The 26,761-nt window shown below is 39.8% G+C and overlaps 2 protein-coding genes across 2 annotated transcripts; both read right to left on the reverse strand.

Moving 5' to 3' along the window:
• Window positions 1–15,077: 15,077 nt before the first annotated feature.
• LOC124269403 (b(0,+)-type amino acid transporter 1-like) lies at window positions 15,078–24,482 on the reverse strand. The gene is made up of 11 exons (XM_046704408.1): window positions 24,344–24,482; window positions 23,425–23,526; window positions 22,826–23,065; window positions 22,171–22,296; window positions 21,606–21,705; window positions 20,247–20,291; window positions 18,929–19,052; window positions 18,468–18,571; window positions 17,139–17,235; window positions 15,882–15,966; window positions 15,078–15,160 (listed from the first exon to the last, which is right to left on the reverse strand). Exons 1-11 carry the CDS (start codon window positions 24,480–24,482, stop codon window positions 15,078–15,080), a joined length of 1,245 nt encoding a protein of 414 aa, XP_046560364.1.
• Window positions 24,483–25,832: 1,350 nt separating this feature from the next.
• LOC124269405 (tigger transposable element-derived protein 4-like) lies at window positions 25,833–26,558 on the reverse strand. The gene has a single exon (XM_046704409.1). The coding sequence runs from the start codon at window positions 26,556–26,558 to the stop codon at window positions 25,833–25,835; it is 726 nt and encodes a 241-aa protein (XP_046560365.1).
• Window positions 26,559–26,761: the final 203 nt, after the last annotated feature.

Below are 26,761 nucleotides of genomic sequence, written 5' to 3' on the forward strand. Positions count from 1 at the left end.
TCTTTTTTAAAATAAAAGCAAATTGTCTGTGTATATATTTCGAAATATTAAATTCAACATATTTAAGTCAAACTACAAATTAGAGTATCAGATTACAACTTCCACAACATCCCTCTAAATATTGAAACAAATATTACAGAACACCTGTTTGACCTAAGAAGTTTCGCCAGTTCTACAGTTCAGCACTCCGTATTACCGTAGACAGTTAATGTTAAATTTTAATGTAATTCAACACTGTCCTACCATATACTCTTCCGGCATGAAGAACATGATGTTCATTTCCCATGGGACTCTCAGCGTTACGCATCCTTCTTACCCTGTGCTGATTCCAGTCACTGGAAATGTGGTTCAGTTCCTCTTGACTAGATCAGTGTGAAACAGAACCTTAAGCATCACTGAAATAAAGTAAAATTAATTTTGTAAAAGCCTTTACATGGATTTTCTTTAGGATTGATTTTGTTAAAAGACTTGTTAGAAACCTACTATTTCAATATATAATAATATATGCAAATGGACAGAAAAAATACATACATTGTATGTTACAAAGATTTCTAAACAAATTGCTATAAGGATACGTCATCAGGCCCACAAGTTATATTTATTTTATTTATATTAATTAACTATTCGTATCTTCATAATTCATTTTGCGTACATGTAAACGGTAGTTGGATGACACAGCCTTCCTGAACTTTGTCCTTGAAGAGGTCGATCCAGTAGGCTGGTCCTCCACAACGCTGTGCTCTCCACCATCAAAACTTTGGGGACAGTATGCTTTTATTAAAATACACAGTTTGTATCGAAAGCTGAAGATTTACAGGTTGTACTCAGTTAAACGTATTCAATTGGTGAAACACAGAACAAATAACTTCCTCACGGACAATTGACAATTATAATGTCGCATCCCCATAGATACTACTATAATTATTTCAATGATCAAATACAAACTTTACAACCAGCTAAAACCCCAAACCCCTCGTCATTATGTAGTGAAAGAAGGTGTCTGAACAATTTATGTTATTGTTCACTCTCTACATTCTGAGCTAACGTTCTGCATCTAACAATATTATGCAACTGGTCATTTCATTCTTTTAAAGTCACTTTTCACTGCAACATTACTACCATTACCACCTAATTTTGACGAATTTATTGCTTCGATTTTAGTAATCTTGACACGATATGCCCACTTGTATACATTGATTAAAATACCACAACACAACAAGCATTTTTAGCAAAATACATGCTACAACAGATTGCTGTTGTCGAGTGTGTTACTTTTCAAGTTATAACAGTGTAATATGAAAAATAACGACTATTCTAATTTAAAGATATGATTTATTTAATCCACATAAACACAGGTGCATGTACCTCTGCGTTATGGTAAATCCGTATTATTAATTACTAGTAGCTGGAAGCAAATTGTCAGTTGGGGTTGCGGATGTCTGCCTGTTTCTACAAACGTTCATTAACTCCGGGCTTTGTGTGGGATGATCCTTTGATCACACCCGGTCTCCACATTTTCATCCCCGTGGAACCAACGAAACGCCTTTTTGTGCGATTAACCACATGTACCATTCTCTGTCCCTTCGTCCATATTAACCTTGGTACACCTGCATAGTAGTGTCAGACGGCGAGATGTAAAACAAACATGGCTATGTGGAGAGAAAACCAAGTTGATTGCAAGAGACTTTATCCAAACTAGCAAAATAAATCACGAAGGCAACATCCTCAACAATAGAAGTCGTTCACCAAAACCTGATGTTTCTATATACTTTTTAAAACAAATTGTTAAAAACATTTCCATAGAGCTGTACTTTGTTCAAACTATGGCCACCTTTTTTACCTTGTAATTTCTTTTCAGGTAGTCCAAAAATAGGAAGCACAGACCCTTGGGTCGTTGTTTCAGGGCTTGATAACCAAAGGATTCGTCTTGAGTAACTTTAAAACAGAAATGAATTCACTTTACCGTGAGAGAACTAATGAAACAATGTTATTTTGTTGTTATCTTGACACAGGTTGAAGTTTAAAACAATATTGTCTACAAACTTCAGTAATATAATTGCGGATAATTGAAAATAGGATATATGTTCTCACCCATCCATGAACATCCATGAATCGCAAAACCATAGGGCTTCGTTAGTTTACTCATATCCATCAAGACGGATCGCTTCATTCTGCATTATTGGGATGGCAAGTTCCTCGCCTTGAAAGCCGATGGTACCTTCGAAGTTGCACCCCTTCTTCAAGGATCCAATTCATGCTGAATTTGGAGAATGGCATCCCTGGATAAAGATAAGAACTGTAAGTACGTCGCGGTACATATTCACGTAGAATGTCTGATAAGCAAAACGTATTTGAGTTGAGTTGTATGTTGTGCTCAAAGATGTCATTGAGGCTAACACGTGTATGTATTCTGAACAGCGAAGAAATAACGACATGCTCCAGTTCAAGATACAGAAGTATCATGTTAAATGTTTATTACATATCACTTCACACACCATTTGATTACGTACAGTAACTTTATTCATGTAAACCTTCCTGTTCACAGAAATCAACGTATTTCTAGTTCATTTAATCGACGTCCTACCTACCTAACTCCTAATTTCAAACACATGTAATCACTTTTTAATCACTACGAGTCCATGTAACACACTTTAATCACTACGAGTCCATGTAACATACACTTTCAATCACTACGAGTCCATGTAACATAATTTAATCAATTACGAGTCCAGTAACACACTTAACGTTCACTCTTTAAGTTGTTCTACAAGTTAGGTTATTTTAACTTGACACTAACAATAATAATACTATTTTACAAAAGTACAGTGGGAAATAGAAAATACTTTTGTTTTCTTGGCATTTAGGCATTCACAATTGATGGTAGTTACTATATATGAACGTGTTAAATATCTGTTAAACTAAGTTCGGCCTAACTACCATCTCACACATATAGGAGAGATAGGAAAAACGTGAAAAATGGACTTTTGCTGAGGGAGGCGACATTAGCAGAAAGTCCAAAGCGACGTATATGATGGGACAGACCATGGCTTTATGCAAATATAGTGTGCGATGATATTACATTAGAAAAATGATTTTTAAATGCCCATTTTGAAATTAGATTTAGCTGCATTAGAAACGATAGCTAATGTAAACACAATAACATGAATGCAGAAACTATTGCGGTGAAGCACTAGGAGTCTCTCACTATCGCTAGGTTTCATTAATTGTGTTGTGTGCAATCATGACTTGATATGAAGAGGGTATATCATAGAACTAGTGCAGTCCTGTGCTCATGGTATGGGAAGGTGTATTTAGTAGGTATTGGGGAATATTCAAGAGCCCGAGGTGATTTTTGTACCGAGAGAGGCCAAAAAGGTTTGAACATGATTTCTGATGTAAAATCGCCTCACGAATCCAAAAAATCAGTCTAAAATCAAAGCTGGCAAGCATCCATCAATAAAGGACACTGAGTGAAGACAGCTTGAGCTTCGCAGAAGGTACTGTGAATGCAGTATCCAGGTCAGAACAGGCATTCCAAATTAACAAAATGCATTTACGATGTTTTAATTCATACTTCTTCCGATTTTGGCAGATGAATGGAGAGGTAACATTTAGGACTCCATACGGACTTTACTTGAAGATGTTACGTTGTGTGTTTACCGCTAATCAAGGAACTGTTGTGGGGACTGTTAATCCTCACCTCAATATACACCTGATATTCAACTTGTATGGTATGAGTGTGTTTTTAGTTTTACTCCACTTTAGCAGTATTCCAGCAATATCACGGCGAGGTGACACCCGGAAATGTTCTGACAGATTAAAACCCATGTGGGAATCAAACTCGGATCTTTGAGCGAAAAAACATATTTACCCCACCGTCCCTTTATGGTGTGAAGGACCACATGTACTTAAATGCATCACAAGACAAACGAGTAGCTTTTTTTTCAGACCCTGAAGAATCAGATGAGGTTGATGCTGGAGGAGGATAATTCGGCTCTTATACTGATGATTAGTATGATCTGTGATGAGGTAGATGCAAGCATTCAAAAAAATACAAAAATATGAATGAGAAGTCTCATTAACGGTTTTGATTACCATTACAGAATAAAGTGACAATGGTACAATTGTCTCTCCTTTAGCAGAGACTTGTAATGGATGTGGAAAGGGTTTTGTCGCTTCTATCTTCTATAACGTCACTGGTGTGTGTGGGTGCATGCGTGTGTTTTACTTGCCTGATGACCTGTGTTGTATCATGAGAAATTTGCTGATTTATCTCCACTTTTGTAAGTGTCTTATTTCGTGTACGAACACTCAAAAGCAATTTCTAACTATTTCCTGAAAACCGTATTTACAGTGATTAAGTAATTAAGTGATTTTGCAGAATTACCCTTTACCTTTTCTTTCTTAGATAAACCCACTAGCCTTTGATTTGTAAGACTGAAATGTTTGGATTCGTGAGAATTAGAATACCAGTTCAAACTTTTTGGCCTCTCTGGGTACAAAAATCACCCCCAGGCTCTTGGACTATAAAACAAACAGGTAGGAGGGGTTGTGAATGCAGATTTTGTTTTCAATACTAATTGCAAATTGTTTTCATAATTTTCTTTTCCAAAATAGTTTTCTGTGATTACATTTCAATTATATTCTAACAAGTTACCCCAAAATAAAGAAGGAATTTCATTTGCCTTTTCATGTAATTCATTTTCATAAGAGCCTAGCAGAAAGTTTAGAGAGGTGCTTGAGCATTGTTTGGTCATTTGACCAAAAAAAACATGTGCAGTTCATGTAATCCAGCCACATGGCACAACAGTTGAAAGCCTCATGATGTACAGATGTGTACATGTTGACAAGATTGTTGGAACACAGATGTACGTTTATTTTAAGTATATTTGAGGTTATGTTTCAATTGTTAAGGTATTTGAGTAATGACGTATTTTGTAAATAGTTTTTGATCATGCTCATGCTTATTGAATAGGATTTGATTGCAGAAAAATTCTATTCTAATTTCATGTTTTCATTTGAATTATTATTCAACCACAACAACTTCTAACCTAGCAGTAATTATGCCTAAACGTTCTGCTGCTGTAAGTAATTAATTTGCTTGAGAAACTGTTTTAATGGTACCCTTTGTAAAAGCATATTTAGTAAGGTATCTGTTGTTTCTTTTCTAGTGTCTGAACCTCGCCATTTAATAAACGTTGGTGAACAAGATTCACTATGCGCATTACATGTGGCTACCGCCAGATGGTACATGCAACAACCATTCCATACGGTATTGGTAAACGACTCTGGCCTCACTGACGGGTGCGGACTCGTCTTTGAGGCCAAATCCTCATCTGATGATTATCACCAGGAGATGAACGGTGAGATGTTCCTTGAGTGGATGGAACATAAGCTCCTACCCCGTCTGGACAACCCTTGCGTAGTGGCATTTAGAAGCTGGCATGATGAAGTGGAACACTTTTTTATGGATAGACAACGTCTTTGTTGCAGTAGTAGTTGCCACAATCATTTCCTATCCCAACATGTCTCATGTCAACGCACCGTACATCAACACACCGTACATCAACATCTTCTATTGTATAAACCAATATCCGCCATGTATATATTTCTCCTTGTGCAAAATGTATGTTTCATTTGCTTGATAACGGTGTTAGGGTCTACACCGAAACGTCGCAACTACTACTGCAACAAAGAAGTTGTCTATCCATAAAAAGGTGTTCCACTTTACCGTAAACAGTGACTCCCACTATGAGTTACCGAAAGGCTCAAATGCAAGAACATAACTTATTAATTATATGTTGAGAGGGTGTTGCAGACGGTGCTTGGGTTCGGGCTGGGGGATAAAGATATTAGATAAGATAATCATGTAGGGGAATTAAACTGGGGCATGTCATAACACTGACTGACTGACTGAGTTTAGTTTTACGCCGCTTTTAGCAATATTCCAGCAATATCACGGCGGGGGACACCAGAAATGGGCTTAACACATTGTGCCCATGAAGGGAATCGAACCCGGGTCTTCGGCGTGACGAGCCAACGCTTTAACCACTAGGCTACCCCACCGCCCCTGCATGTCATAACAATTTCCAATTTACACATAAGATGTTAAAATAAAAAGATGAGACATATTCAACACACATGAAAAGCATAAAATGTCTTTTTAGATGCCCCCTGGTGCTGGTGTCTTTGAGATGACCTCTGATCTGTGTTTTCAGCATCTATTCGTGCCATTTTACGAGTAAACATGCTTTTCCGGATATGATATTATGCATCCCACTGACCCAGTGTTCATTTAGAGGCCGCGCCCATTTAACATGTCGCACTGTACAGGTATGGGCGAATTGGTGTAGAATGCATCCATAAATGCAAATATGAAACGCATGACGAGTTTGCTTTGGCCTGGCAAGTACGTCGTTGAAAAACAACAATACACCTATTCTCGCCGAAATGTGTTTAAGTACTCTGAACTCAGCTCATGACGTGTTTAGAATAATTGTGCAAAATATGCAAATGTAATAAGAAAACCAAGGCGCTTAGTAAAATTGGTTGGGAGAAATAGATGGAGTGAACCAATCGGTTTGCATGTTGAAGTTTCACTTTTGTTGCCATGGAGTAGACATGAGAACTAAAACGCCGATATCAGTCTGAACATGCTTTGAACTCGTGTTTGGTTTCGAAAAAATATGATGTTCCATCTTTGCCAGTGGCTATCATTCACATGAGCAGCAAATCGTAAGATGTGCATTACCCACCAAATAAACACTGTTTATGGGGGGTATGGTTAAGTTCAGGTTGAGAATTTTTGAACTAGTAAGGTGATCTACCTTCAGTTGTTGTCGGGGCAGAGTGGGGGTAGCCTACTGGTTATTTAAGCGTTTGCTCGTTGCGCCGAAGACCCGGGTTCAGAATGCCCTCATGGGTATAAATGTGTGAAGCCCATTTCAGTGTCCCCGCCGTGATATTGCTGGAATATTACTAAAAGCGGCCTAAAACTAAACTCACTCACTCCAGATGTTGGCGATTTATAGCCTGTTTTATGTTCTATAGTATTAATAGTAAGAAAGTTAAACATTACAAACTAGTTTTATATTCATACCTGTGATCTTTTAGTGTTTTCTACTGTGCTTTGTTGACATTTTTTTTATTCAACTCTGTATTTCTCATGTATTTAGAACTTGTTTTAGTCACAATTTGTCTGAAATATTGCCGATGTGACTTAAAATTTTAACACACACTCACTTAAACACAATAATTGTAAAGTATGCCATTAACCTAAAACATAATACCACAACATTAATGTATAGGCCACTGTCATACTTAATGAAAAGGATGAAGTGTCCAGTTGTTTTCAAAGTTTCAGGTGGAAAACTCAGACTTAGTGCCAGCTAGTTTAAGATAACTATTCAATCAGTGTTGGAATGTTCGGTTGAGTTGTCAATGAATATAGATATTGGGTCCATTTATAGTTTATTATTTATTCATATTTTTCAAATGCTTTTGATGTCAACTGTTTATGAATGTGTTGAAAACGGTTTCTCTTGTTGATCTCCCACCTGGATTGAAAGTTTAAAGAAGGAAGTGAACTCATATACCAAGTAACTAGTAGCGTATGGCTAAAACGTTAAATCAATTTGACATGACCCACAATATTTTCTAAATGACATAACTAGGGGCTTTTTAGAAATGCTGGAATGCACACTGCTGAACGCCCAGTTAGGCCGATGTGGGTTATTTTGACATATGCTATTTGTACTGTGTAAATTTTTGGGATACAGAGTAGGCCTAAAATCAGTTGTTTTCTATTTCCGACAGTACTTTACCTATCATGTCTAGTGCCACATATAGAATACCCTCGTTCATTTATAAACTTAACGTGTTTGAGGACGTCCACTACAGATCGGTTGTGCGCCCTCATTACAACACCTTGCCTATTATCACCAGAGTTGCTGTTAACCACGGATATATACATGCGTGTGTAAACTAATTGGCAAGCTAACGAAATACTTTTCTACACCAGAGAAAAAAATGTGAATGTTATCAATACAATGATTGAACAAATGAACAATATCACCTGGATGCTTGAATGTTTGTGCCTTGAGAGAAGTCTTCTTGACATACTGCGACACCCAAGATATGCACCACTCTCTGATAATTCATGCTGCAATAACAGAAGTCATGTGAAAATGGAAGCATTACACATGAAATTGACATAACCATTATCATTATTATAGTTAAAATGTAATGTGCAGCAGAGCAGGATCTTGTGATCCTGACACAGTCAGGCTGCCAAGCTTAGGCTCATCATCAGGGCCCTCACCCCTCCATATCATCGTCATCATCCTCATTCCCATTTTGATACAATGTTGTTTTAACTGTTTTCAGATTTCACCAGGTACTCGGCCTGTTTTGAGGTGTTAAGTTTTCAAAACCTTAACGCTCAGTGGAGGTCAGCCTCGTAGACGACCAACTCATAAGTTAAATGTGTTGGTAATTATCTCTAAATTCAGGAAATGAAAATGACACTATGATGCAATGTCATTTACTTATAAGTCTAAGAATCCTTATTCCACTCATGCTAGTGAAATATACATTAAAGTCATTGTGTTCTGATGCATATGCCAACTAAGTGGGTGAAAGAAAGGAATAGGCTCCGAGTTTTTCACTGAGGAATGAATATGCAGGACGACAAGTTAAAACTCGGAGCCTATTTCCTTCTGGGTATCATTGTCATGAAAACGATACTAAGACAATGATAGAATTTACAAATTCTTTTTACATCCAAAAAGATTAAAAAAAAGTTTACATCGCCGTCTATAGTTGTGTTATGGATATACTTACTTTGTTGAACTGTATAATTCTAGTACTAAAACCTTTTGAATTTCACTGCCTCTTTCTCCGTACCTGAACAGCAGCAACCAGTTCATCCATATGTACATGTCTTCGAATGCTACGCTGAGTCATGATGCGATTCAAATGACGAATACTGAAAAACGTTTACATTACTTTGAAAGGAACACCCTGATCCTCATAAAGGATCCACTGGTTTTATTTGAAGAGCAAAATACGTAAATTTATATTTGATATTGATATGTTGATAGTAGTTATATTTTCTTCTATTACAGATGGGCAGACTACATAATGATCTTTATGTCGAGGTTTTATTCCATACTTCCTATGAACAATGACTCATTGTAAGTAGAAAACGTATGACAAGTTTGAATCATAACACCCATGTTAAGTATGCATATTTATTACGTTTACATATAATGAACCACTAAATCTATTCATAAGTATTGCCACATACCTGAGATTTATACCATGTCTGAGGTAAAGCAGTGCACAGATTTCGATTTGGGTGAAGCCAGCTGTGTAATACTCTCTGATCAGCTCTTCTCCTGTTAACATCAATTTTGTTTGAAAAAATAAAGAAATTCAAAATGCACAAACCGAGTATTGTTATTGACATGATGTGTGTGAATATTAATTTGTTGTTTTTTTACGGCACAAACCAACACTATTTCCAAGCTCATTAAAAGTAAGCGTTGGATTAACTTATTTCTTGTTGTGGAGCACAGTGGTGTAGTGGTTAGCATGCTGGAGACACCAAACATTTGTGACCTGGGTATCATTCTGTGTTGTGTCTCTGGGCAAGGCAATTCATCCACAGAATGCAGCCTTGCGTTGGATCCAAGGCGCAAAAATTAGCATTATTATTATTATTTATCAGAGAACATTTGTAGTTTATCATATTAATTTCATAATGTAAAAATAGAAGAATATGACTGCTTTTTTCAAACTGAACATTCAGTAAATGAAACACAAATAATTAATACTTAAATATCACGAAAGAATAAAATAGAAACCTACTTGTTTTTCGTGGCCCAGCGGAAATCATGGATAGCGATGTGTAGCCTGTAGGTGGCATAGTTCGCTGCGTATCAAAGACAAGCAGAGGTACTGAATTGCCAAAAGGTGACTAAAACACCACATTAATATACACATGAACTAATATTCAGAATAATGTACAGTTACAAAATAACTCATTAATTCATAAAGATGCTGAAAAGAATCTCAAAGATAGATACTTTGACAAGTTCGAAATACTGTTGACACAAATGGCGGCTGTTCAAAACACGCATGTGCATAAATATACCACGCATGCGTATACTGTCGCAATAACGGACAAAACCATTACACACGATGTGACATGTAGTGAGACGTCGCCCGCGACGTCGCCCGCTATTTTTGTCGCCATAAATAAGAAAAAATATGCTATAAAGCGACGTCGCGCAAGACGTAGCGTTTTTTAATGCGACGTCGCCCACGACGTCGTTCTTTTTTTACGCGCCACGCGATGGCAATTATAGGACACCATACTCTGGCGATCAATGATTGGAAGGAGGTGTGAGCGTAGGATTTCGTCACAGTACCGTTGAGCTGTCAGGTTGCCCTGGATCATCACCAAATCACTTCTCCTACCGCAGGTGATCTCTCCCCACATCATAACATTGCCCCGGCCGAATCTGTCCACCTGGGGAACGCAAGCGTCGGCGAAACGTTCACGTCGACGTCTGTACACCCGCATTCCTCCATCGCGTCGTTCCAATAGAAATCGTGATTCATGACTGAAGCAGATTCTACGCCACTTCGGTAGGTTCCAGGCCTGAACGTTGGTGCACCATTGAACTCGATGTCGACGATGTTGTTGTCGAAGCACAGGGCCAAAATAAGGTCTTCTGGCACGTAAACCAGCCTCTCTCAACCTGTTCCTGACGGTCTGTGCAGAAAGCCTCCTCAATCCGGGTATTTGTCGAGCGGTACTGGTCGCCGTAGCTGTTCGATGACGCAGGTGATGTACCCGGATGTAGCGATCCTGCGCCGCAGTGGTCGCTCGAGGTCGCCCACTACGAGGGGCATCTGCTACCGAATTCTGCCGGCGATATCTCACAGAGCCTTGAAATGGTGCTTTGGTGAACATTCATGCGTCGGGCAACTGCACGTTGAGACTGGCCAGCTTCAAGCAAACCAATGGCGATATGACGGTTGGCTTCACTTAGACGTGGCATTTTGCGTTCGTCAACAATATTCCAAATACAGAGAATAATCGACAGACAGCGATCAACCTTATATACCCATCATTGAGACTATCTGATCCCCAACTTTCACGTGCATTGCATGTGAATTGTGTATTCTGTGACACTACACGCCGAAATTGAAAATCATGCTGTTAAATACGGGTATTTTACGGATGGTGCGTTATGTTGTGATGTTTCAAAACATAAACACCATAGGACTCATAAACAGAGCAAAACCTTTTGTAAAATGAATCACGTTGTAATTCATTGCTACATGAAATTGCTATTTTCATGATGCGTTTCTATTTTTGGGAGAGTATAGTACATGTTATTGCTGAGCCACTTGACCACAAGAGACACACATAGGTGGTCCATCTCTATCCATTTTCAGCAGATAGTCACGAGTAAACCGACTGTGGCCAATGTGACGTCATCGTAAAATTACCTCATCTCGTCTTGACTGACAACCCAAGTACCTATAACCAATTGCTGGTTTCAATTCATGAAGTTTATTTCTTCCTACTTGGGCGTCCCACCTTTTACGCATAAGGTCCCGAGTATAACTTTATACGGGATCAGCAGTGGAAATAGCGGCTTGTCAAGAGCTGCAGTGTTACTTGCCAGTAGAAAGAGCGTTGTAAAGTTCTAAAATGTCCAGGATGCTAGGGTGACTTGAAATAACATTTTGAAGTGCCTGAAGGCAAGATAATGAATCTGTAAAAACGATGACGTTTTTGGAATGGTTCTGCTGTATAACATAGGTCAAAGCCGTGAAGATAGATGTGGCATCAGCAGTGAAAACAGAACCATTGTCGGGAATTCTTGAGGAAACAGTCTTTGATCCAATGACTGTGGCACTGGCAACTTGGCCACCATCCTTGGATCCGTCTGTAAAAGTGGCTCTATGGGTGTAATACTTAGAACGCAAATGGTTGAATTCCTGTTGAAACACCAAAGGTTTGTTTCGGATTGTTTTAGTTTGTTGAGGGTAAGAGCCACCTGTGGCTTCACCAGGTTTACATAGAGAGGGTTGAAAACACAATTGTATGCTGCATTGGATTGATTTGAAGGTAATGTAGTGATATACTGCAGTGAAAGTTTAATGCGGCATTGTTCAAGAGGATTTTCGTTAGTCTCAGCATATAGACTGTCTACCAGTGAGGTCCTAATACCCCCAAGACAGCCTAACGCCTTGTGGTGGATACAATCTAGTTCAGAAAAGATACAGTGAAGAATGTACAAACTTATTGACATTTAGCTAAATTTTGTTATGGCCTGCAGAGCCATTTCATTCATCTGTCTAACCTCCATTGTTTTTACTCCGTCCACCACCTAAATCCGGCGGTGAAGCTCATTTTCACTTCCGCCACCAACTTGCCTCAAGTCTACAATAAAGCCACGCAATATCCGCTGGAAGCGCCGTCACTTCCTCTACTACTACACATGAAGCTGTTCGCCTCTGCACAAAATTCTGCTTCTCACCCTCCCACCTCATTTCACTATTCTTCCCACTTTATCATTATTGTTTACTTATCTTATCCTATTTTAACTTGTTTATTCACAATATCAAAGAATTAGCGCGGACGCGAGGTAAAACTAAACTCAGTCAGTCAGTCATATATTTTAATTTCACTATATTGCTTCCATTTGTTTCTTATTTTGCTTTGTTTGCAGTCGGTGCCCCCACCCAGTCAGGCCGTATTCATCTGATAAGACTTTGTGCGCTTCTGTGTAGCAGTTCCAAGGTCGTAAATATACTGGCACAGTGTGGCCTGGCATCGGCGGGACCACACCTCAACATTACAGCTCACTCTTCCTGGATACTCATTACTCGCTGTTACAGTGGGAGCCCAAAGCTCCCACCTGCTGCTTCGAGCGCCGTGTGGATGGAACCGACAATAGCAGCAAGACCGGATGGCATGTTTAAGATGTTTGCGACCTTCCGCCGTGGAAATAAATTTATTTCAGATGTATAGTATTTACAGAGATACACGTTTCAGTCGACTGGTATAGCTATAACAATAAAAGTAACATTAATTATGTATTGTGTTACTATAAATTATTGAAGAAAAAGGATTAGTAAAACAACGGATGCATGTTTTTTTAAACCTGGTTGTTAGAACAATCATTATTAGTTACCGCTGATAAATACAAACGTGACAGCAACATCACAGGTGAGATACTGGCTGGAAGCGACAGCTACCCGTGCTACCGTCTGAAGATATTCGTCTTGGAAATTCTTCAGTCTGTTGACGTACAGAAGCCTATCAGATGAGACCAAGAAAAGCAGGGAAATGCAAAGTTCTCTGACGTCGTCACGAGGGTGAATATCTGTGATGGCCATGGCGATACAGACGAGGTGCGTTGTAAATACAAACCGCTTGTATGCGATGTAAAGCATGTGGTGCTTAAGTCCAGGATCCCGTCCACCAAACGTTTGTAGCGTTACGACTTTCGCAAGCCTTTCGATAAAGTATGGGGTTACGACAGGTCGTAACGTTACGAACGCTTTGTGGATCGGGACCTAGGCAATTTGAGTCGCACAAATCGCTGGCTGAGGTCGCCCGCTGAGGTCGATAAAGTATGGGGTTACGACAGGTCGTAACGTTACGAACGCTTTGTGGATCGGGACCTAGGCAATTTGAGTGGCACAAATCGCTGGCTGAGGTCGCTTTTGTCTCAAACCAAAATGGCGGCTGCAGGAAGTTGAGTTTGACAGCTGACTGGATCAACTTGTAAATAAGCAGCTTACATTGCAACTTCCTCAGTTTGTTCCTCATTAGCACCAACAGTTCTTCCTTAGGGCGAGGCAAATAAGTAGCAGTTAGGAGAAGAGGGTGAGCTTCAAACTGGGTTTGCTTACTCAAAGCGATTGGCTTGGAAGTCCAGGTTGCGACGAAGCTTGAACAGTGATGGGCGTGTACAAACTGGCTCAGTGTTTCCTTTTGGCATCCAAATGTTCTCTGTAATCTGAGTATGTGAAGATGTGGTCCATCTATTTAGTATGAGTCCACGTATTTACTTGGTGCAACCTCCATCAGTAGTTGAAGATACATCTCTATCTTTTCTGTAAACAAAAATGGGATTAGTTTAATAATTGTTTTCTTGAAGATGCACGTAACTATTTCCTTCCGGAATTAACGTGTAGGGTGAAAGCAACTTCCATCTGAAGTTCCCTTTAGAAAGGCTTAACTTTGTCACAAATAATAGCTATGTGAAATTTGGGGATGGGACATTCAGGAAAGAAGTTGGCATCACCTAGGTCAGAAATTGTGCACCTCCTCTTATTTATCTGTGGGTGTATCTAATATTCTGAATCGGATTTTGTGTTGGGGTTGCAAAAATCAAAACATGAGAATATGGCCAAGACGTATAATAAAGTTCAGGCATGTGGATGATCTGTTGTTCAATAATTCCTCCTCCATTCTACTGATTTACCCATCTGAACTAGATATAACGAGAATACCTAGAAACTTAATCTTTGTTTCATACTGAAACTTCTACATAAAGATTCTCAGTGAAATAACGCTGTAAAATAACAATGGTGTTTGACAACGGGCATGACTTAATCTCCCCAGTAGTCAACGTTCTCGTTATCCGAGCTCCATGAAGCAGCCTCAGCAGCCTCGACATTAGTTAATATTGTATTTCCAACGAGAGTTTCTTTAAGGAACCATTTGAATAACGGGCGTTGCATCACCATATGTGTCCAGATATTTGTACATTAATCTGGCTGCTGTTGGTATTTTGGGATGTTTATATGACGGAATGCTTTAAATTGGTTATAAAATCCGAATAACGTGGACACCAATGAATTGTTAATGGAAGTGAACACCTGTTTGATATACATTGTGAAGCAATTCTTAGAATGTCTGATCTTGTCAGCTGTACTGGTGTACTGTTCTATACCTACCAAACCATTTCGGTTTCAGGTTGAAGTGGATGAGTGGGAAATAGACGACAAGGCCACCAACAGCAAATATGGTTGCATACAGTAGCTCAATCTGGGGATTCTCTACAATAGGTGCCACGACCAGGAACAGACACCACAGCATGAAGAAGATGGGGATGAGGATTGGAACCTGAAAGAAGAGTTTGTTGTAGATGTGTCAAGATCGGACATAAGATGAGTGAGTGAGTTGGATTCATACCTCTTTGAACACACTATAACTTTATATCGTTTAAAGAATCGAATTTGGTGTACACGTTCCAAAATAGGACACACGATGTATGAATAAGTGAGTAGGGCTTTACGACGCTTTTAGCAATATTCCAGCAATATCACGGCGGGGGGTACATGAAATGGGCTTCACACATTGTACCCATGTGGGAAATCGAACCTGAGCCTTCGGTGGACGCTTTAACCAATACGGTAACTCCAGCATCACTACATAATGGATGATTGAGTCGTATCACGGCTTGACTGCGAAACGTGTGAGGTTGCTGCTGCTGAAGGTATAGATGCTTTTCATTTTTTAGATATGGATTTGTCGCATACCAAGATACACAAACGTGCTGAACCAGGATTTGAAACTATTATCAGACGAGTGAGTGAGTTTAGTGTTACACCGCTTTTTGCAATATTCCAGCGATATCACGGCGGGGGACACCAGAAATGGGCATCACACATTGTACCCATTTGGGGAATCGAACCCAAGTCTTCGGCGTTACGGGCGAACATTTTACCACTAGGCTACCTCACCGCCCCCATGATCAGAATGGTGATATAAAACAATACCTTTATTCGTTTCGGGTCGTCTTTTATTTTGAACCTCAGCACAAGACAACATAGAGCACAGGTACAGTAAAAGGCCCATTGGGTGAAGCTGAGGAAGTTGATGAGGCTGGTGACGGTTCCCTGTAGCGTCATGAAGGCAGAGATGAGCACCTGTAACCAAACATCAACACCCAGGACCTCAATCGAGAATGGAGGAGTTAAACTACATAATAGCAATGTTAATACCTCATAAATAAGATTTTATGGTAATTTAAATCATGTATGGTAAAACATCAATGTGACTATGACAGATGCATCAGAGTAAGTGAGTGAGTGAGTTAAAATTTAGTCACACCAGCAGTATTTGTGTCACGTCCTTGTGTGGTTAAAAGTAATATTCATATCTATCGACAATTTAAGAACGGAAATGTACCAGGAAGTATTCACAATCATTGTACAGTCGATTTAAAATGTTGCCGTTTCAAAATCAAAAGTTCACAAGCGCAAAAAGATCTTTTAAACTCGTAGAGTAACAGTTCGTTTCATTCCAAGAAAAGGGTTGAAAGTTAAACGAACAAAGATAGCAAGTTTGTTTGCCCTTTTGTTGATGACTTCTTTATTAGCATCAACTGTGTTTCATATAAAATGTAAATTTTATGTTTTGAAAATAACAATATTCGCCTGATCAATGCTTAATCACAACCCGATTATTAACGAAACCCTTACTGGCGATAAGAGACATAAAGACACACCCTAAAAGAAAGTCAGTGAATCTACACAATTAATGTCAATATAGAGCGTGACTGCAATTTGCGGTACACAGCGAGGCGGTGGCAGCAGATAACAGGTCCTGTAAGTCTCGCAAGGCGCTACTCCCGGTTCCCCTTGCGCGCGCCAACTTGCGATATGCGAGACGGGACCGAGCTTACTTCCGGATCCAGATTTCCGGTGACGAGCGTATATTCAAGAACCAGTTCTGGTTCCAAATCGCGCGACCGCCAAATATGACTTTGCACGTTGTTTGTCACCGGGAGTACCGAGGTATCTCAAAGTGCCGTGACCTACTCATGGTCCCAATTGAAAACAGCTTCAGGGATATGGTTCCTTACGTAAACCAAAGACTGTTCCCCCAAACATTTATGACTACCATGCTACCAACACACATGGAGATGTCCGCCTTTAAGTCGAGGAGATGCTTCCATGAATATGAATTGAAAGTGAAAATAATTTCAGTGTAATTGTATTTTTGATTGAACTTTACATGACGTAGTTACTTTTCTCCGTTGGTATATATCATACAGCTGTATGATTGGTGACGTAAAACAACATTTACTCCCACTCACGTGACAAATGATTGATGGCATGGGCGTGTACCTCTTCACGTTGACATAGGACAGGAACTCCCACCAGTTCCCATCACGGGCTGCTGAAAACTGTATTCTAAGAGAAAGCAAGATGACAGGAAGCAGAGATAGATGCTTGATACAGGTCATTTCATTGATAATGGGTATGTCTGTCATTGGCGGAACTATGGTGGTGGTGGATGGTGGGTGCAGTGGTACAAAATGACAGCGATACAAAAATGAAACCAAAATGGTCACAGCGTTCCAATCAAAAACAAATTCACGAATGTTGATTAGAAATCTCACTGTTAACCCTGACGATTTTTTATGATGCTCTGCGAACCAAAATCAAATTGCCTTGAAAGAATAGCAAGTAGGGTACCATTGATTCAGGAAGGACATGTGAGGTTTCGCTAAAACTAGATTGTGTATGTTATGAACCGTTAAGACATGCCTTAGTATGTTGTCACCGACATACAAATTTCTGTAAGCTATAAATACGTCTCCGCATTGCCATTTGCAGACCTTTGTGTACGTTGTATTGCATGTGATGTCTTGGCAAATCAAGCAAACTCTGTTTCCTGATTGGCTGATAATATAATGGTCGGTGATGGTTGCATTATCGTGTGGAACGATGTCACCGACTTGGTCACATGGTGTTGGCGTGCTTACTTACAGGCATTTACTTATAATAATAAGGGCATTTGTAATGCGCTGAATTCGGCACCACGGAGGGGCATGCTCAAAGGGCTACAACCTAATAGTTATTACCCCGGATAACCCAAACTGCTTGTGAGGCCTTAGCAGGTTAATAGTCACATGACTTATCCCATTGGTTACCCATTTTCTGCTGGGTGAACAGAAGCAATTTTGAACAAACTCACTTGCCTAAGTGCCTAAGTAGAGACCACATGTGCCACATGTGCTTCGTCGTGGGGCAGGACTGAAGACCTTGAAACTCTCAGGAGTCAAGCTGCCATACACAGTCACCCACCCATAGGCTCCCAGCGATAAACATTGCGTAGCTTCTATTGTGTTGTGACCTGAATTCTATGCACAGGACCACACGGCATAATATGTATAATATGAGGGTAAGACGTCGTCGTGCTTCGTCAGTCTGTATCTCATAAGTGTTGGTTATGTAGTGGTAGCTGTATGTAGCCTCCGCAAGGCTAGCAAAGGGGAGGTTACTCTAACTGAGGCATCTAAGTAAACACGTGAATGTCGCCAGGCTCGTTCTGTCTTCATTTGACTAGAAAGGACCCCCTCTAACATAACAGGTTATACATAACCCTTATGAGGTACCAAGTCTCTTCATGTACAACTTACCTAGAAGCTGTTCCCATCCCACCATTAGCGCTGCCGTACACAGACATCATGACAGAGATCGGGATAATCCAGGAGGCTGAACCCAGGACCCTGTCTCCCCAGGTCTGGATGAAGAGTTGGATGAAAGCCCGAAGTTACACAGGTATCAGAAACCCCCAATAATTGAAGTAGCAAACCGGTATTCGAATCCAAAATTATTGGATCCTGGCATATCTAAGGGAGGCAACCCGTACAGCATAACCAAACGTAGTAACTAAATCACGAAGAACCGGGATTCGAATTTTAAATCATGGGTTCCTTGCAGCCTGTGGAGCATGAACAAAATTGCCACCTTGTTCGTACAAACAAGGCACTATTGCTCCTCCTTTTCATCATAAGCCAACATCCAAACCTGCCAGACAAACAGCACCAGATTATGATCAATACCAGTATCGATGGATCCCATCATTCAATAAATGTACCAGTGCGACAGCCGATGACTGATACAGCTCCTGACGGGTCATGACAGCAAGGTAGGAGATGTTGGTGAGGATGTAGACAACAGCAACTATCGCTACACCGATGATACTCGACAATGGTCCGTTTCTGAATGTTAAGAACACAGATTGTTCAGGAACATCGGCATGAAAACTACATCCCGTTCAGTCTGTAATATTGATGATTTGAACATATAATATTTTAGTTGAAGGCGTAAACTGGAGAGATCTTCTAATTATTCTTACTGAAGACTGAGACGCTGATATTATACTTGGAATAAAAATTGTATGCGACTCGTTTGTGTGTATAATGAATATATTTCCATTCCCTAAATAGAGTTAGGGTAGAGCAAGACACGAAGGTAATAATATCATTATCACATAGAGTCGTTCTGGAAACATTTCCGGTTAGTTTACGTTTAAGCCATATTTTCAGTCACTATAAGAACTCCATAAATCGCGGAACATTACAATGCGTGAGTTAACCGTCCGATTACCTACATAGTACCAGGTTCTTACCAGATATATGAGACAGATTCCAAAGTGGTGCCTTTTACTATTTGCAGAGTTTTGGTATTTTCATTTAATCTCAATAGGGAGGGATGGACTTCATTTCAGGATCACAACTCGAAAACATTTCAATATCTTTCTACAATACTTGGCAGATATATGGGACAGATCCCAAAGTGGTGTCTTTTATTATTTGCAGGTTTTGGGCATTTATATTTCTTCCTGTTTCCATGGAAACGATTCGGACTTAGTCTCAAAAGTGAGGGGTGGGCTTCAAAACACAACTTCAAAACCTTTCAATATCTTTCTCCAATATTTTTCTATTAAAATTGGCAGATATATCAAACAGTTCTTGAAATGGTGTCTTTTGCTATTTGCATATTTTTGGCATTTTTATTTTTCATGATTCCCATGGAAACGATTTGGACCTAGGCTTAAAAAATAAAGCAACTTCAGATGATTTGCTCTTTCAAATTCGTGAGGGTCTTAAAAAAATCAGGTCGAACTTTAAGGAACTTCAGATGATTTGTTCTTTCAAATTTGTGAGGGCCTGGAGGATTTGTCATCTTCTGATGACTCTTGTTTAAATTACATGCACACTTGCCAATTGGGAACAATCGATCTGAACTGTTTTGACTGTTAAAGGGCATTCATTAGCATGTAGGCAGTGGCACAGATACATTGAGGCACAGATCTTTTCAAAACTAGGTTTTATTTTGCATACTCATCAAATTATGACACAGGGTTTATAGGTTTGATGACAAAATCATTAATTTACAAATGAACATAGTACCTCCGAGGGTTCTTCACCTCCTCTATTAGGAAGTTGACGTTGTTCCTTGAAAGACAAAAAAGTGTAAATCATTTCCATTATATTAAAGTTGGTTTTGATTAGGTATGACATAAGGCAGAACATATCTGCTTAGTAAACTTACTCAATGACATATACTTAGGTGAGTAAAATGACTGAAATACGCACATATTTGAAAGCAGTGGGTAACGGAAAATGAAATACCCACTCAACATTCAAAATACCCACTTCAAAAAAATACAGTGGGTCCAGTACCCACATGAGCTAAATCTTATCTGGAGCTTTGCATACAGCCTCGAAATCAAAATGTGAGCACTCCCTCGAAAAACACCCACTTGTATAGAACAACCTTTGGTCTCATAAACCATTCAGCTTGTCTTCGTAAAACTTCGTTTTAGATAAAGCTTGAACAGGTTGCCTTTTGAGAATACGTCAGACTAACAAGGTATTTTCAAAATATGGTTTCTTAAACATGACAAAGAAGACAAAATTTAAGGATAATACGTTTTTGTTTCCACTGTGAAAGCGATGTTTTGGTATGGGTCCTCAAACTGTTGACACGCAAAGATGGACTGGTTCTGACTCGATTAGTTAGGGACAGACATCATTTAGCTGGAATATTGCTGAGTGCGGCGTTAAACACCGAACAAAGAAGCAAAACTGAATGATCTGAGCAAGGTCCTGGATTATATATGGTTAGTGAATAATGCACAGGAAGAATAATTATCATACATGAAACAGATAAACATGAGCAACTAAAATAACAACAGAAGGTGATATTGTAATTACATGACGAGGAAACCTGTTAAACTGTATTAAGCACACATTGATAGGATGATGGTACGGATCTATACGCTCCAACTGGGTCTGTTTTGTTATTTAACTGTTCAACATTTCATCCTGGACACATTAAAATTATATGAGGTCTTTTTGGACACACACCTGTTGAACCGCGAATAGCTGCAAAATTGCTGATGCAGCATTAAGCCATACTCACTCATTTTTGTCCCTTGATGTGTTCAGATGTTATTTTAAATTATATTTTCAATGCATACAAGTTCAAAAGAGTAGGGTTCGGTTGCAGATTGAGAAATTCAATAATTCGTACGTAACATGGTAATGCATACATATTTCATTCCATTTGGAGTAATCTTCGAACAAGATCTTCAGGAGAAAATGATGTACTTTAGTAATAGAAATCTCCGAAAGGAAACAATTGTATCAATTGGCGGATTATTATATATCATGTACGGGAACTTAAACAGGATCAAACTGGCGAGGGTGTTGTTTTAACTCAGTACATACACATACCAAATCTGAAATGGTCTACCATCAACTTACCATCCTCCATATGCAAACATGACCGAGTAGTACGCCAGAGCGATGTTGGATGCCTTAGTCACAGATCCATCAAACCCAGTTGGTAGCTCAGATACCGTGCCTGAAAGAGAAGACATCCTACATGGGAACATTTTTGTCCATCCAATTAGGTCACAAGAACGCAGCTATGCTCCAACTATTGACTTACTAAAGTACTGTTATATACGGGATGTCTTGCTTAGTTGGTACTGTAAACCAACAGATCGAGCCACTATAAAGCAACACACGCACGCACGCACACGCACGCACACACACACACACACACACACACACTTGTCATAACCGAAAGTCTGAATCACAAATCGCTCATAGTTATGTAAATATGACGCAAAACTGTAATCATATGAGACATGCACATTTATATAAAGTGTCATTAAAACTGCCAGGACACTATTCGAAAAGGAAGGTTAAAACATTGGCATCTTAGTTTGCTTCAATTAAATTCTGTATATAGAATACTGCGATAATCCAACTCACTCCCATTCAGTCTGCCTGTATGTATGACAATATCTGTCCTCTTGCTTACCTTGTCCTATTTTGACCAGTCCTCCGATGATGATCACAACGAGAGCTCCCAATTTGGCTGCAGTGAAGAAGACCTGTATCCTTGCCGACAACTTCACGCTGTAGGAGGTGGTGATGGCCAGAAGAACTAGAATTGATAAAGAAAATAAACACGCCAGAAAGAATTAACGATTTGTGATACATAGAAAACGGACCCCAAAAGTCGAGAAAACGGCCACCGCACTGGAGAGAACAGCATCCGAACCTATAGAGAACAGTCTCTGTGCCTAGAGAAAACTTCCAACACAGTTGCATCAAGATCAAAGCTTATATATTTATCCTAAATGATAGAGATTTACTTCATTGCCGATAAGCTTCTAAAAATTGATTGATTGTTTTGATAGTTTCGATATCCATGGCAGTTTAACCTTTGAAGATTGATTGATTGTTTTGATAGTTACGATGAACAAACCAATTTGAGTGGTTGTAGATCTTACAGGCAAGATTAGTTGATGATAGAGGAAAAAATATAATAAGGTAGTGTATATATTGACGAGCGGATTAGTAGAAGATATAATTACATCAACGGTGTATAAAGAAGTCTGTTTTCACTAATTCCAACTTCTGTTCTTGCTATGAGTATGTTGGGACATTTAGGGATGTGAACAAACAGGTACCCAGAAGGCAGATCCCTACGACCTTCTTCGGCGGTTCAGGGGACCCACACAGCTCCAGGAAGGCGGAGAGATACTCGGCGACCGTCAGACATTGCACGGCTCTTGCCGATGTGTTCACGGCGATTTCAACGGACCATACAAACACAAAGGCAGGGATAGGGCCGAATGTTTTCAGCAACACTGCGTACTCCCCTCCAGATGTCCGTGTGAGGGATGTTAACTCAGTGAAGGTAAGCGAACCTGAAAGGTCACAGAATGGGAAAAGATGAAACAATTTTTGTTCAGTAGAGTCACATTAGATTCTCTACAGCGTAACTGCTTAAAGGGCCATATATGGTTCCATCCCTAACCGAAAGATGTTAAACGCTTGCACTTGTTCCCTGTTCTGCAAAATGCTTGAAAGGGGAAAAAACAATACAAAAGCAAATATGGACCTCGATATACGTTATTCGCCATGAAAACACAAGTCTTGTGTTAAGATAATTATTTACTGAGTTAGTTTTGAGTTCCTACTATCATATTGATATATACCACTGAATAATGTCTTCATCCACATCTATACGTGCGAAACTATTCAGCATATCGAACGTTATACTTACCGAGAAGAGAGAGGAGAGCTCCGCTAGACCACACAACCAGGCACATTCCCACTGAGCCTGTGTTCCTCAAAACTCCTTGGGGAGAGATGAAGATACCAGAACCTACAAAATAGTTACACTTTACACGTCTCCATTGGTCAGATACATAATCGTAGGAATCTTCATGTACCTTACACCCGTGAAGGTCCGGGTTAGAATGTACCTTAATTAAGTAACCCATGCTTGTCGTAAGAGGTGACTAACGGGATCGGGTGGTCATGATCAGGCTCGCTGGCTTGGTTGACACATGTCACCGGTTCCAAATTGCGCAGATCGATGCTCATGCTGTTGATCACTGGATTGTCTGGTCCAGACTCGATTATTTACAGCCCACCGCCATATAGCTGGAATATTGCTGAGTGCGGCGTAAAACTAAACTCACTCATGTACTTTACAACAACTCGTTTCACACTTCTTTACTTCTCTTTCTTTCCACTTCCTTTCTCCTTTCCTACTCTTTCCAACCAACTGTCCTTCCCCCTTTGCGTTCTGACCCCTTCTAATTTCCCTTACCTTCCCTTTCCCACTCACCCTCTTCTCTTCTCTAACAATGACATACCCTACATGACAATTACTACTTCCCTTCCCTCTACAAACACCTGTGAACATCCGGGTTAGAATTGGTCTTCAACAACCCACGTTTGTCGTAAGTGGCGACTAAACGGATCAGGAGGTCAGGCTTGCTCATGCTGTTGATCACTGGATTGTCTGTTCCAGACAAGATACTTCACAGACCGCCGCCACATAGCTGGAGTATTGCTGAGTGCGACGTTAAACAACAAACAAACTATCATCAAGTACTGGTCATGTATGAGATTGGAATCAGCTAGAACCTTGTCATTAACCTTTCCATTAATGATACGTCTTCCACCCAACGTACCAATGATTGATCCCACCACAAAGGCTACACCACTTAAAAGACCAATCTCTTTCTTCAGGGTTACTTTCGATGTGTCAATTTGAACTTGATCGTCAGCCTTCTCTGGAGAGTCCTCAGTTGGCCGTTGACGCACTTCCATATCTGATAGTGATTCCTTGTCCGGGGTTGTTGAATCTATAAACAGTGTTTTTCACTTATTGATACATTTCAGTTTTGCATAACTGCTTAAATATTATTAACTTATAACACTTTGGTGGACAGAATGAACAGACCATTGCGCTATCGGGAGTACACGATACCTAAGTCCACAGACTGTGGATTCTTGCATTACTAGAGGGCTCATCACTGCACAGAGGTATGCTGTCTCAGAAAATTTGGCCACACGTTACACCCTACGCCTATAGTTATTTCAAAAGGACAGAATTGATTTCTTTGGAGACAACTGACTTCACAGTAATAACCTGATGCTGCCCATGTGCCTCGGCTGGCGGCTTTCGTTCCATTTTAGTTTTCATTATGAAGATCAAACGTTCGCCTGAAAGCTACTAACTAATACGAAAAAGGGGGTTAACTATTCATTGCTGCTTTATAAATCTGTGAATTCCTGCCATTCAAGCCTGACTGCCCAAAACTATCCCCATAATGTTGCGAATAACCATCAGCTGATCCATTTTCTGGTGGTCAAGATATTTTAAGGCTGGGCGGGACAACTTAGGAATGGCCAGCCAGTCCTAACTTGACACCCAGAAGGAAGCATGCTACAAAAACATTTTTTATATCATTGGAAAGATCTCAAGAAGATGAATCCAAAAATATAAGTGTGTTCATGTTTTCATAAGCTCACAAATTGCCTCTGAAAACGCATTTCTGCAGAAATTTCTGGCAGAATTTTTTTTTCTGCAGAAATTTCTGGCAGAATTTTTTTTCTGCAGAAATTTCTGGCAGAAAAGATTTATAATATGGTCTATGTGCCTCTGTTGCTTCTATAATCACCTTAACTGGACAGTGGAACACTGAATTATGGCAGATGCATAATCCTTGAAACCATATTAAGCAGAGCCTTCATTATTTGTACACCTGCACACATTAAAATTGTCTAAATGAATTGCTCTTTGTCAGATTTTACTTTGAAATTATCTAATTTGCAGTGTGCAAGTAAATGTGACTTTTAAAAATGTAACAGCCTTTTAATGAGGCCAGCCAAATATAAGAATACTTGGTGAAATCCAACCATTCAATCAAGATGAGATATACAGTATAAACCTGATAAGTAAAATTTCAAGGGACTCGCCAAAATTGTTTACTTATCAGGTATTTTACTTATCCAACTTGACATATATGTATTCAGCAGAACAACAGACAACACTTGTAAGTAATATGACATGTTTTATTCCCTAACATTTCATTGTGTAAAGTAATACATTTATAATACAAAGTAATAAAAATCAAACATAACGAAAAAAATATTTTAGCCTAACAGTCTAACTTTTTACTCCACAAAAGCTGTCATGAGGGATTGTCTCTTTGTGAAACATTTCTTCATTTCCTTCTCTGTAACATAGTTGGCCACCATGTTGTAGCCTCTCATTACACCGTGTCCGTCGTCTTGCGATATCACATAACGCCTGACGACTTCTAGGGCTTCTGTTGTGGCATCAAGAGTAGGTGGTAGAGGAGGGGGCATATCGTCTTCATCTTCGTCGTCACTGAGAAGCTGGGTCCTGGTCCTGGAATCAATAATGTTCTGGACGATGTCTTGCTCACTGGCAGGGCAGCTGGTTACTAAGTCATCATCCACACTGGCATACTGCGCAAGAGTGATGTTGTTAACAAGTAGGGTGGCAAGGGGCACATCATCCTCAGGGTCGCTGTCATCATCGTCTTGGGTGTTGGTCTGGTCTGAGATCTTGAAGCCTGCATGCAAGTAGCACTTGTTGATTGTCTGGGGTTGGACGCAGTCCCAAGCCTGTCGTAAATGTTGCATTGCATCAATGACTGTTATGCTTACAGACTCCTTCTTGTCAATGGCCTTGATCATCAGCTGCTTTCTGTAGTGGACCTTTAGGTTGTTGATGACGCCTTGGTCCATCGGCTTAGTCTTGGATGTTGTGTTCGGAGGCAAAAACACAAGTCTGATGGCCTTCAGATTGTCTACATAAGGATGGGCTGGACAGTTGTCAACAATAAGCACAATTCGTCGCCGCTTACGGTGCATTTTTTCGTCCAACTTAACTAGCCAATCTTGAAAAATGCTTGATGTCATCCAAGCCTTTTTATTTGCAGTGTACTCTGTGGGAAGAGACTTAACATTCTTGAAACAGCGAGGATTCATTGCTTTGCCTATTACAAGAAGTGGAAGTTTTTCTGTGCTTGTCATTTTGGCTGCGACCATGCATGTCAACCTTTCTTTGCTACGCT

Source organism: Haliotis rubra, unplaced genomic scaffold (genome assembly GCF_003918875.1).
Source record: "Haliotis rubra isolate DU_JTF1 unplaced genomic scaffold, ASM391887v1 Scf1447, whole genome shotgun sequence".
Lineage (NCBI taxonomy): Eukaryota > Metazoa > Mollusca > Gastropoda > Lepetellida > Haliotidae > Haliotis > Haliotis rubra.

Excerpts from the sequence above, each read along its gene's own strand:
- LOC124269403 (XM_046704408.1), bottom strand. The coding sequence starts at position 24,482 with ATGGAAGTGCGTCAACGGCCAACTGAGGACTCTCCAGAGAAGGCTGAC. Across the intron at positions 20,292-21,605 it reads ATGTTTGCATATGGAGGATG|GAACAACGTCAACTTCCTAA; the intron begins GTAAGTTGATGG and ends TTGTCTTTCAAG. Across the intron at positions 15,967-17,138 it reads TGCCATCAATCATTTGTCAC|GTGCTCATCTCTGCCTTCAT; the intron begins GTGAGTGGGAGT and ends GTTTGGTTACAG.
- LOC124269405 (XM_046704409.1), bottom strand. The coding sequence starts at position 26,558 with ATGCACCGTAAGCGGCGACGAATTGTGCTTATTGTTGACAACTGTCCA.